The 13,443-nt window shown below is 39.5% G+C and overlaps 1 protein-coding gene across 1 annotated transcript in view; it reads left to right on the top strand.

Moving 5' to 3' along the window:
• Positions 1–252: 252 nt before the first annotated feature.
• EIF5B (eukaryotic translation initiation factor 5B) overlaps positions 253–13,443 on the top strand; it is a 36,790-nt gene continuing 23,599 nt past the window's right edge. The window contains exons 1-3 of the mRNA XM_027674905.1: positions 253–357; positions 12,918–13,043; positions 13,135–13,222. Of these exons, the coding sequence (XP_027530706.1) occupies positions 323–357; positions 12,918–13,043; positions 13,135–13,222 (249 nt within the window). The 5' untranslated portion in view covers positions 253–322. The remainder of the gene's footprint in view (positions 358–12,917; positions 13,044–13,134; positions 13,223–13,443) is intronic.

Consider the following 13,443-nt stretch of genomic DNA (forward strand, 5'->3'; position numbering starts at 1 on the left):
TTTCGGGGCTACATGGGCCACAATCCTGCCAGCAAGTCCTGGCCCCCCTGGAGAGGCAGGAGGGAAACTACAAATTCGGGGCGTCACTTAGACGTTCTCCCGGGGGCTGCGCGTGGGCCAGACCGACGGGATCCGGGCCGGTTCCAGGAGCCTCTCGGTCGCCGCCCGTTCCCCCTCCGGCCGCCGGGGGGCGCCAGCGCCCGGAGGCCGCACGGCGGGGCGGGGCGGGGGCGGAGCAGGCGCGTGCGCGGCGCGCGGCGGTGCCATATGCGCGGGGCGGTGCGCGGGCAGCGCTGAGGGGCCGTGCGCCGGTGTCGCCGCCATGGGCAAGAAACAGAAGAACCGGAGCGAGGAGAGGTGAGGGGTACGGGGATTCTCCCCCGCTCGTCCCGCCCCAGGGATCCCTGCCCCGAGCCGCCCGCGGCGGCGTGACACGGCCCACACGGCGCTGAGTCAGGCGTCGGGCCCGGCCGGGGCTCGCGGCCTCGTCGCAGGCGGGGCGCGTCAGGCCTGGCTCGGCCCGGCCGTCCGTGTGTTTGTCCGTGAGGGGCATGCGGCTCGATTGCCAGCCGAAAAATAGCTGCTTAGTGCAATTGCAGTGCCTCAGGTGTGGATTTATTAATTATTTTTTCTCTCTTATCGGGCGTTAGTGCAATTGATCGTGCTGAGACAGGGATATCTACATGCTTCATGCTGTAACAGAGATATCTGTATGGTTAATAAATGCAAATGTTAGATATTCTAGGGGTTGGATGATAAGAGGATCGCCTCTGTGGTTATGTCCATGTCGTCGTGGACACTGCCGCATCTGTGAACTTTTTTTGTGTGTGAGAGTTTCCTATAGAGGCAGCTGTATTAACCATATGGAATGCTGACCGAGTGGCGTTGTGTATATATACACAAGTAGGAGAGAACTTGTCACTGTAAAGTAACGAATACGAAGATACAGTCAGTTTGAAGAGTGTTTTTAACTTTTAATACTGACAAGTAGTTAAATAAAAACTGATGTCTTAAAATGTGTATAGGCTATAAACTACAACTTTTTTTCCTTAACTTTTTGAGCCATTAGGTGTTCTTCATTCGGATCTAAAAAAGAAAGAGCAATAATGTAGTTGCAGTTACCCTCACTGTTGCTGAGTCCTAAGGTCGGTGGTTTCATCCTGGAGGTGGTGAGGAGCTGTTATGGGGAGCTGTCACATCAGGTGTCCTTCACAAGGAGCATGTGGTGGCTCGTGTTGGCTATTTCATCTTGCTCGCTCAAGGATCCACTTGACATCATTTTTATATGCTTGCTAATGTGACTTTGCTCTTCACTGATTACTCCATGAAGCTCCATGGTTAGCTAACTCCATTGGTTAGCTCCACATTAAATCCAAATATATGAGAGACACTGAGTGTTAAATGCTGTTTCTTTCCTGTTTGTTACCCTTAAACCCAGTTTTGTCCAGCTCTGCATTTTTTTTTAACCAGTGTCTGTCAAGTTGTGGGGTGTCCTGTGCCAGGTCTATAGAAGCCATCTCTGTTAATCCATGCCTGCGCTCCACTGTGTCCTATCTCTTCGCTTCTCAAGGCCACTGCTCCCATACCAGGCCTGTATTTCTCTACACTACATCATTGTTGTAGAGTTGTGAATATCTCATTCTGTGCAGTGCCTGCTCATCAGTGGTGTCTATATGAAACTTTGGTTGCAGCATGCTTGGGTAAACAAAAGTGGAACAAATTAGACATAGGCACCTGGTCAAGTAGAGAAATTGCTGTCACAGCTAAATCAAGGAACAGTTGCAGGCAGGTCAAGAGAAGTTCAGCCAAAGTTAGCCTTGGAAGTCTAGTGATGTTTTGGTATGGGTGTTACCTGCAGAGGTAACTTCTGTTGTCTGGTGGTGTTGGTTCTAGCTGACATCCCTGTGAATGTCAAGTTCCCTGAGGGAGAGACTGCATCACATATTTGCATCTGTAGCTTCAATTTGGACTTCCAGCATTCCTGATCGGTCTCCCTTCTGTTTCCAGTAAAGTGAGAGAGGAACAGCTTTGCATAATCAAAGGATTCCAGTTGGATTTGCTTGTCACATCTTCAGTTTTGTGCTATGTAATGTTGTTTGTTTCCTCCTCTTTTTCCTCTCTCCTTCTCCAACAATTATGTTACGGGTACAATCCCTTACATCCCTTTTGATTGCAGCTCCCAAAGCATGTGACAGCTCACAGGCACAACTCGCAGTGCAGAGGAAGCAGGAGGGAAGATGCAGGTGGTATGTTTGTGTTTTGTGAATATTGATTTGAGAATTGACGTGGTGACAGGAAGGAGATTTTCTGCTCATCTTCTGACACAGTGAGACAAGTTACGTAAGGTACAAGTCATGTTTACTTTGCTTTTCTCCCATCATCCCCATAGCTTTGACTTCTGTAGTGGAGTTTCCTCCTCACGTCTTTCTGCTGAGTACAGTGGAGGTCATACCAATGAGTATTGTTATATGTCTGGGAAGTGTGCTGGGAAATGAGGGTGCAGATGAATTTTGTCCCTGTATACTTATACCCTGTTCCTATGACAAGACCCTGAGTGAGATGATAGCTGTGGTGAGCAGGAAAAGAATAGGAATGCAGGACTTGCCTGTTATGAATACAGATTGCTGCCTGAACACTATAAATTGGTTCCTGCTATATGAGCACCTCTGTTATGCTCTGCTGGAACTCTTTTATTGACTGCTTGATTGCTGTGCATCTGCCAACAAAGAACGTGTTTATCTAGAACGGTCAGATACATGGTCACTGTGTGGTGTGTTAAGTGCTTCGTAAAGGTGGAGGGTGTCGGGTCATAAATAGCTTGTTAAGACATTGGGAAGTTGCTTTAATTGTATCCTCTTTGGCATTTTTGTGTTGATCACTCATTTTCAAATGAAACTTCTTAGCAAATATTTCAATGAAAACATGAGGTATCTGAGTTTTCAGGCTTTCCTAATTGAAGAGTAGGTGTTCTGATGTGTAGTCTAGCTTGTTCTGAAAGTGGTGTTATGCTTTGTCTCTTTGATATGTAGTGGCAGAAGGTATGTCAAGGTTCTATTCTGCTGGCTTTGGAATTTAGTTAGGTTTTTTTTTTTAATGTGTGGGAAGAAAGGCTGTTGTAAACTACAGAACTGTGCTTTGAATCCAAGCCTCAAACTGCTGTTGTAGATTTCCTAGTAAGTGTGTTATGTGCTCTATGGTACAGATTACTGCCAGCCTAGAATATGAATCTTTCCCCTTGATGGTGTTAGATTTTGATGTGTTTTTCCTCTTCTCCCAGCTTTAAGTCATATTCCTTTTCTCTTAGTAGTTTTCCTTAGGTTCCAGTAGGTAGTATTTAGGTGTGTTTATTCTTCTGCACTTTAGTAAAGTGACCTGTTGCCTCGGCATACCAGTCAGATCATTCATGCTTATTGCTTTAGAAGTTTCAGGTGCCAGTTGTGATTCTGCTGCCAAGAGTGAACACTGCTGCTAAAATAAGACTTACAGTGCTCTTGCTGATGTATTGCTTTCTGTTCTACAAATTAAATCGCTGGTATTGTCTACTAGTCATTCTCTTTGGCTCCTTTTTTTATTAGTGTGTTCAGTAAAATCTTCTTAATGTCCTGTAGGAAAGCTCTCTGAAGGCTTAAAAGTGTACAAACACCTGTAGTTTGGAAACATTCTGTACACCAGAAAATTTACAATATGTGTCTATCTGCTTCTCAAAAGTATTTCCTCATGCAAAGCTTTCTGTAGCTCTGGCAAGAACGGTTGATAAACCCTTGAGATTCCTGTTTTGCCAGTCTCATCTGGAAGATGTAGTAAAATAATGCAAAATAAATCCTCCATTGCAGAAATTTATTGGCCTGTTCTATGCAAATGTATATTTGTTCCCCCCAAATTTAGTTTTTAACACAGGAATTTCATATATATATATAAGAAAACTATCTTTATATCAGTTGGATTTTTTTAAAAGCAAAGCATCATTGTAAAAAGACTAAAAGGATCTTTAAATATTTGTGATAAAGGCAAGATAAACCAAAAAGCACTACACTAAGGAGATTGTAAGAAGCAGCTTTTCTTGTCGAAATATTGATACTCTTTATCTCCTACCTTCATGAAGGCATCTAAATCTTATGTATAACTATGTTTCTGAAAAGTGTGAAAATAGTACATCACAAGCCAGCAGGAATTGCAGAATCTGTTCTTTCATTTCTCTGAAGACCTCTGGAAAGCCTTGCTTATAGAGATTTATGGTAAGTTAAGCTTTGCTGTTGTTGTTGGCGCTCATAACAGCAAGCCAGACAAGCTCTACATACCTTTCCTGGTTTTAATTGGATTAGTGCTGCCATATTTTTCTGACTCTGGGCTTATGCGCATTGCTCTACATTTGTTTTGTGCTGTTCATCCCTTAGAAGCTGCCTAGGAGTGAAGGTTACAGTTCTGGACAAAGTCTCCAATTTGGTACCTTGTAGTGCTTGCATAATACTCATTTTCCTCCTCCCTCTGACTCGTCCACAAAAATAGTCTCTTAAGACTGGTAGAGAATTTTTCTGCACACAAATAATGTGTGCACATAATTCAGTCATTAAGCTTGGTTGAAGAAGTGCAGCACAAACTGGTGGGTGTTCTGGCCTGAAAGCAGTTAGTGCCTTAAAGAAGTGTTTTGATGATCCTGGTGTTTGCAGCATGGATGACTTATTCTTTCTGTATGTCAGTTTGGTGTTTTTGTTTGTTTGTTTGTTTTTTGGGTTTTTTTTTTGTTTGTTTGTTTGTTTGTTTTTTACAGTAGTTCTGAAATTTTAAATCTTAACACTGAAATATGTTTCTTTAAATACACACTGCAAGATGAAGTGTTGGTTTTAATTATAGTTAATGTAGATGGGCATCCTTTGCTCTTCAGGATTATAGACAGCCTAAAGTGTATTTTGTGAAGTTGTTTTAAATAGTATTTTTGTGATGTGTTTTGATTTTTATACAGTGACGTGTAGGATATGGAAGCTGTGAAACACTGAACTTGGAGGTAGTTTCTGTCATCTTTGCACTCTTCCTAAACAGACAAAACCCTAAAGAACTAGATCAAGAAGACCAAATGCTAGTTTTTAGTTAGTGTTTCATATTCCATGCTTTTAGGCATCTTATTCTCTTGAGATGTAAACACATAAACTGAACCTTGAAGAGCTGCTTTCTTCCAGAGATCCGTGTTGCCAGCTACTAGCCACAACAAAAGCTTTTTATCTTGAAGTTTTGTTATATCTTTGTTTAAATGGGAATTTTAGGCTGTGGTGTACTTTTTTTTTTTTTTTTTTAATCTGGGTTGAATAAAGGAAACGTTCTGTTTTTCTAGAACCTGTTTGGGTTGAAGGTTAGGTTTTCTGTCTTTTTTTCAGAAGGTTTTGATTAGCTGATAGTTATGCCACTCTTTTTCCCGAGCCAAACTTGAAAGAGAAGTCATGGCTCTTTAATATTAAAAATTGAATCATTGCCTTGGGAGCCTGAATGAAAAGCAATTACCCTTTTAGTCAGATTTTACTTATTTGCTGTCTCATGTAATTAGGTAGCTTCACCAGCTTCCTTCATCTTTGAAAAATCACAAAGGTGTAGTTTCATGTAAAACTCAATTGAGTTGAGCTGTCAGACCTTTCAAACCTTTTGGTGCTACTCTCACTGTCCCCACCTACCAGCTGTAACTGCTTCCAGTGCTTATGTGCCCACAGTACAACTCAGGTGCGTGATTTGATCTGCCACCAAAAAAGTGTTTTCTGCAAGGATTTGTGGCCACAGGATTGCCTGCCTGAGATGATGACAGGGACAAGTGTGGCTGGGAATGGGGAATGAAGTCACTTCTCCCCTTCCCTGCCCCATAGCTCAAGAAAAATGCAAGAGGAGGGTACCCTATTTGTGGGGCTGTGATTTTTATTTTTATTCTTTAGGCACGGACAACAGCAATGGTGGGTTGCATAGCTAATGCTCGCAGGGACATGGCTTTACTTTTTGGGCTGAGGAAGGAGTGCAGCTCATTCTTCCCTGAATTTCAAACTGTCTCAGCATATGTAATTTAAATGTTTTCAGTGGGGGGAAAAACCATGTGGCTGCTTCTACTCTAAAAGGAGAAGTTTGTGGTATTCACGTACTTTGATAGGTCAAACTAGAAGAAAGCCAGGGCTTTGTTTTCGTGTTCTGAATAGCCCTGCTGAGCCAGCAGATGCTGGCATTTTTAATGTCATAACCCACTTAAAGGTTGTGTGGGGTTTTGAACAATTAAATGATAACTTCCAAAGTGGAACCAGCTTCTCTAGAGGAACTTATATTGGCATTCTGTCTTTCAAACAATCTTAATGCCTACAGGTGAAAACACCTACAAATAATCCATTCAGCATTGGTAACTTGCTGGTTTTGGATAACCTTGTATTTAGAAATGAATCCTTGTTACTCAGCTTATGACCCACATATATGGAGGATGGGCAAGGTGCTCTAGGGAAGTAATGGTAAAGATCTGTCTAAAAATATTAGTTTTACTTGGTCTAAAACTACTACAAAGCTAAACACATGGAACAGATGGTTCAGCTTCTTTTCAGTCTTCTTAAAGGTCAAGGGCTTTTTTTTTTTTAAGCAAAAGAAAATGACCTAATGACAATGATGTTCCTTAGAAGGTGGTTAGAAGAGCTGGTGTCATGTAAATGATGAAATATCTCCAAAGTTGCCTCAGCAAAAATGAGTCTTCTGATTATGCAGGAATGTGGGCAGGGAGCTCACAGCAGATGCAACTTTCTTACTGTGTCGACTTGCTGACTCTTCTGCCCCGTGCTCATTAATGTTTGGGTGGGTGTTTTTAGGTCGGTTTTTGATCATATGGTGCTTTCTTACATTTCAACTTCACCTTTACAGAGACAGCCTAAAACAGATCTTATGTAAAAGACTTGTAGCATAATTTGGCTTAGCATGTTAGCTGTAAGATGAAGGCAAGCGTTAGTAATCATGTTTGTCTTGGTCAGTGCAATGGATCAAAAAGTGCTTGTAATCTTTGAGTCTGTGAGTACTCTCTACTTTTAGTTTCAGCAGGAGAGTGTTATCCTGTTGACTTTCTTTGCAAAGCTGGAAGTTGGATTTCCAGTAGTTAAGGGTTTGTCTCGTTTTAAGCTGAATTCTTCCAGTTAATTTCTGCAGTTTCATTTACCTAATTTCAGTAGAGTCAAATTGCTATGAATGAGGGCAACTCAGCTCCTTTGTATAATCCTGTTGTTCCACTCTTTCAGCTCATGAATGGATTAGTAGTTTCCTTTGCTCTTTATCTCAGTGCTGCCTAGTCAGGATGTCATCTCTGTCACTTGTAGCTGCACGGTGCTTGTTTATAATGAAGTTTTTCCCTGTGATTTGGGATATGTATTGTAGGTGCGGTCATAAATGTACTGAAAGTCCTAATTGTGTGTGTTCTTAGGAAAGCACATGAGGAAAACATGCACATTTGCTGGTGGTCTTGCTAATGTAATGAGCTTGTCTGTTATTAAAGAATATCTGTGAAATGCTGTTGGTGTCAGTTGACTTTCCTTCACTAGAACTGGCATGGAAAGCTGGAGGAGCTTATTTGTTAAGGAAGAGCAGTTACGCATTTTAGCTGCAGAAGTTCACTGAGCAAAGAAAAATGATAAAAGCCTATTAGCTCTTATTTCAATAGCTGTAGTCCTGTCTTCCTGCATTTGGCTTTGTTTGCCTTGGCAATGGCCAGGAAGTCTTTCAAATTTCCATACCTAGATTCTTCTGTTACAGAGACTAAATTGCATGCAGTATCTGTCCTTTGTATGGAAGCTTCACACTGTGGAAATCCCTTAATGATGAGTATATTAACTATGCCAGTACTTGGAGTAATTTTTTTAACCTTCCATGGAAGAGTGAAGTGATAGTTAAAGTTTACTTGGAACTGTTCTGACATGCTTTGTTAGGAAGCATTGATAGTTTTTATCTTATTTCAGAATTGTAAGTTTAAGTCTTGTCATGAAGCATGACAGCTTCTGCTCTGGTGAGCAGTGCACTGATGAGCACCTGTAATATTGTAGACTGGGAAAGAAAAGGTGAAACTTCAAACTTTAAAAATACATCTTGCTAATTGTGAACAAGTGTTAGAAGCTGAACTTCACTAAGTGAGGGTTTTTTTTAAACAAAATGGTAAAGAATGCCTGTAAAACACTAAAGCAAACCCTAGAATGTGGAAACTAGGATTAATGTAAGTTTGAGCATCTGTAAATCAAAGCTTGTGTTAGGGTCAACTCTGGCCTCCAGATGGCTTCCACAGGAATTTTCTAGGTTCTGGCTGTTGCAGGCCATTGCATCAGAAGAATAAACTTGATCCAAAACTGTGCTTGTTTCTCATGTTTTAAAAATGTGATTTAATAGCTGAGGGGTTTGTTTGTTGATTTGGTTTTTTTATTGTTCCTGGTCTTAAATGTTGTTTCCTTGATATACTAGCAAGAGAAACACAGCAGTGTTGGTTTTTTCCTACAGAATGTGCATCTATCAGTCACAAGATTTTTTTCCACTTTTCTGACTCAATAGCTTGCAGCTGTGTGGGATCTTGTAAGTAGGAGAGCTACTGGCTTTGTACATCTGACTGAGCCAGCGGTAGGTGACAGCTCTGTTTTTCCTGTTTTCGTCTTCCCACTGAAAAAAAAATCATACTTTATTTTATAGGCAGGATTTGGGATTGTAGCTTTATTTGTTGCTGATTTTGTTTAATATGTAATGTGAGCAGCTTAGATTGTGTTTTGGGTATCACTTTGTTACTGGCTTGATTTGATGCTTTGTTTGCATGAGAGATGTTATTGAATTTCCTCTGTTGGTCATACCTGACTTAAAAATCTCCAAAACTTATTTGGGATGGTCTGGATGATCCTGGTTAGGTACAGAATGGTGTGTTAGCACACCATTTAACTAGTGACTGAGTTAATATTCAGGATTCTATCTTTTCCTCATGTAATGAGGCTTTCCTCATGTAATGTCGGTTTCCATTAGTTTATGGAGACAACTTATACTGGAACCCTTTTGGGCAACAGTTTTTTTAATATCATTTCTAGGGCATTAAGGTAAGTATTTTTTCAGTATAAAGTGTGTAAATGTGCTGTCTTAAAAATGCTTTGGAATACTGTTAAGTCCTATATTGCTGTAATCCTGCTTAAATGGCAAAAGGCAGTGAAATTGTGTAGGGGAAATGTAAAGCACTTTTTCTTTTTGATTAGTAATGTAATTCCAAAAAAAATAGTTTTGTTTCGTATCTGAAATGTAGTGATCTCTGTATACTTGTTATTGATTACTGCCCTCTCCTTTAATTAATCTGACTGCTGTGTCTTTCTCCACTGCAGAGTTTTGCCTTATATTAGGCACAAACCTCCATGGAGGAATGTCTGAAGCTATTTGTTTTGAAAATTGCTTGTTTTGGTTTGAGTGGTACACACACCTTACTCCTAGTGTAATTTAATGTATCGAAGTGCTGTTTTAGCAGTATCAGAGCTCTTTTTATATCTGGCAGCAAAAATAGAGGCTGGAATCAAAAGATATGAATAAGAGAGGTAGCTTAGGCTTCACTTGTGAAACAAAGGAAAAACAAAGGAAAATCAGGGAAGTAACCCCTTCTCAGCAGTGAAGTAGCACTTTGTTTTCATTTTTTCACTTTCTAGACCCCCTTGAGCCTCTTATGTTGGGAAAACGTGGGGTTGTTTTTTTGGCGTAAAGCATTATGAGCTTGATGGTCTAAGGTAGTGAGGGTGTGAAATCTATTTACAAAGTCTTCATGCAAAAGCAGTTTGAGGTCAAAATTGAAAACCATTTGAGCATATTCTGGTCCTTTCAGGTTCCTGTATCAGGCCCTCTTAGGGTTGAACTCTTATAAAGGCTGAGTGGAGACCTTTTGGAGATCTCAAGGAAGAGGTTCTTGCAAGAGCGTTTGTGTTTTTGAAATGTGTTTGGGGACTGCTTAAAAAAAGTTTACTGGTAGAAGTTCCTAGGTGTATCTAACAATGCCAATAAGAAAGAAACTTTCCTGGTATGGATCTAAGTGTAGTGGGTTCCTTATAACATAAGAATCTCCCAGGATGAGAGAGAGCACCTTCTCAATCTTCTATTCTACTTTCTTTTATTATGAAATCCTAGTGGAATATTATTAGAGTTTTAAAAGGTAAGGAAATTCAAGGTCAGTATGGCAATAAACTTTTAGTAATGGAAGCCAGTGTTTGAATTCCTTTAGCTTTCCAGTGATATTCTTGCTTGTCAATTCTTAAGAGTTATAGCTGTATATAATTGCTGTATATATAAGTGCATGCAGCGTTAATTTTACTTCATTGAGGAAGCTTGCTGTGTCACTTCTTAGTAAATGGAAGTGTAGTGGAAAGTATAGATTATTTTTCAGAAACTAAGCAGTAGAAGCCAAGTTTGGAAAGGCTTTTGTACTATATTGATGCCACTATTGTGACAGCTGGACAGTCTTTATTATTATTCCTAAACTGTTCTTGCCAGTGGGTGCTAGGGCTTAATGTCTCTGAATTAGTCTCTTCAGTATTTGATTTGAGTTTTTTTTTTCTCCCAAAGAAGTTTTCTTCCTCAAGGTTCGGTTGAAATGAGTTGATTTAACAGCAAATAAACCCTCACCCCCTTAAAGCCTGTATGCTGGAAAGCATAACAGAACATAGGCATCTTCTTTGCTTGTAGCAAAAAACCCTTGTGTTTTATGTTTGGACATAACTTTCTGCTAAGTTGTAATGTGAAAAGTCAGCCTTGAGAATATCTGTGTGAAATATAAGCTGTTAAAGGACTGGTGCTTTGGTATTTGTACAACCACATGGTTAAGATCCTGTAGTAATGGGAGCAGTACAGCCTTGGAATTGTAGTAGAGCATGTATTTTGGTCTCTTTAAACTGTTTCAGGCTTGGATTTGACTCAGTCTCCTCCATTAACTCCTAGAGCAGAAGGAGGTGAGCAAATGTGCTTAATAAACTTGATATTCTGCAATTAATGCAAAAACAAGTGTGAGGGCCCTTGTGTAGACCTAGATGTAGTATAGTTAGCCTGTGATTAGAGCTTTAATTGTAGACGTAGAGATGAATGACATTTTTATTTCAGCTGTTAGCCCTGGTGTACAGCCAGTTAAACTGCTTAAAAAACCAGCTCTTCAATTGCTGAAACATCAAGTCAGCTTAAGAGGGAAATGGCCAAAAAGTTTATTTTCTCTTGAGGAGGTGAGGATTGCTTTAGAAATCTTTCATTAACTATTTGAGAGAACAGTTTCTTTTGACGAATGTACTACTAATCATGTGAGCACATAGGAAGTGTTTCTAGGTATATTTAAGGTTTGTATTTTCCTCTCTTGACTAAAAGGAAGTATCTCTGGTGATGCAGGTGCTGTACAATGAGGTGCTTTGTTGTACTGCTTTTTATTTGTTCAATCTACGTAGAAGAAAATTTAAGATCTTAAAAAATACAAGTAATCAATCTCGGCCTTTAAAAAAATGAAATGCATTGTTACTTAGTTGTTCTATTGTCTCATATAAACAGTGTTTGGTGACTTGCATATTCCCAATACTTGGCATAAGTTGGGTTTGTGAATGTCAGCATTCACTTGTAAATGTGAATTTAAAGTTGTAAAATGTAAAATTTTACGATTGTAAAATGATTCAGCCCTTTCCTTTTTTTGAAGAGAAATATAACTTAGACTTACTGAATTTCAAGATCTGTAAATGAATAATTAAATACTTGATTTTCTTTATTAAGATTCAACTCCTGGGTTTATAAATTGGTGAGGCTGAAGCTCTCTGGTAGTTTAGAATTTGCTGATATCATGAAAGCCCTGAATTTGGAATAAATTAATTTCCCTTATTTTCTAGTTATAGTTTCTGGTACTTGGTGTGTCAGCCCTTGGCTGATTTGTCCTAAGTGGGTGGTAGTGATTAAGTGAAATTGTGTTTTCTGCCCACGTGTCTAAGAAAGAGTTAAATGAGATATTAACAGCTTATTGATTAAATGGTTCTTGAAACTGCAAGTTGTGATAAAAGTAGCGTCCTAATATTTGCTACTTTATAGACCAGTTTCGGTCTGAGAACTGAACTTCTAAGTGTGAAGCAGGGGATAAGTAAGCCTCCTTTCTTACAATAGTATTTTGAGCATGTTTAGGTGGTAAAAGATCTGGACAAAAACTTTCAGCTTTCTTTAGGCTTGGGAAAGGTAATACTAAGGCAAGTGGTGAAAATGAACTGCATTGGTATTTCTTATGGGCTGCTTTAGAGTCTGGCTTGGGCCTGAACTCTGTTCCCCTGTGTGGCTTATTTTCTTAAAAGATAAAAATAAAATTTTCAGTCTGATGGCAAAGCACAGGCAACTTATTGTAAGTTGGAAGCTGTAAGGAACTTCCACTTATTTGCTAAATAAAAATACAGTAGTTTTTCTGTTTGCTAAAGGGTGTTTAAAGGAGCAGATAAGTACCTCTTAGTAGATTTTCCTGGTTATAAATTGCAAAATTTCTTCTGTTTATGCTTCATTTTTACACTTCCACTGTGTTGGCTGCTTTTCTGTTAATGACACAGACTATGATTTGAAGGACTAAAAAACTTATCTTTTGGAGGAACAAAGTCAAATAGTCTATTTACAATCTTTCAGGAAGTTATATCAAATCTTACAGCTAAACTTTTGAAGTCAGTATTGCAAGAACTGAACGTATTTTACTGTTCCACCTTCCTTCATGTGGAGGACATGAATGAAGGTTTTTTCCTTTCCATTGTACTGAGTGAAATAAGGTAACAGTGCATAATAGTTAAATATGGCGGGGTTCCCTTGCATCGCTTATGTTTTGTGATTGATTTTGCATTTTGAAGCTTTTAATTGTTTTATGCAGATGGCTTCTACTTATGTAAACTTAACGTTTGAAGTCTTGAAAATGCTGCTTTCCTTCCCCATTTTAGTGCAAAAGATGATATTGATATTGATGCCCTTGCTGCCGAGATAGAAGGTGCAGGAGCTGCAAAGGATCAAGAGCCTCAGAAATCCAAAGGCAAAAAGAAAAAAGAGAAGAAGAAACAGGATTTTGAGTAAGTTTGGGTTTTTTTTCTATCTGTCTGATCTTATTCCATTATCCAAAACCTCAGTTACTTAAGTACCCTAACTTCTTTCTTATTTTAGTGAAGATGATATCCTGAAGGAGCTGGAGGAACTGTCAATAGAGGCGCAAGGAGGGAAAGTTGACAGGGAACAGCCTTCTACGGGAAAGGTGAACACTGAGAGGGAGGTGGGCTTTTTAACAGAAAAATTATTAAACTATGAGACACCTCTGTTCCAGAGAAGTTGTAGTGATACAGTGTAGTTGGAGATTCTATGTGAAACATACAGCTAACATGTTTTTTTAATTATACTTGATCATATTTTCATAGTAAAGTCAATTGTGGAAGATTTTACCTGAAGCCATGTCTTCAGGCCGATAATTATTCAAAG

Source organism: Neopelma chrysocephalum, unplaced genomic scaffold (genome assembly GCF_003984885.1).
Source record: "Neopelma chrysocephalum unplaced genomic scaffold, ASM398488v2 Primary Assembly neopelma1_25, whole genome shotgun sequence".
In the NCBI taxonomy this organism is placed as follows: Eukaryota; Metazoa; Chordata; class Aves; order Passeriformes; family Pipridae; genus Neopelma; species Neopelma chrysocephalum.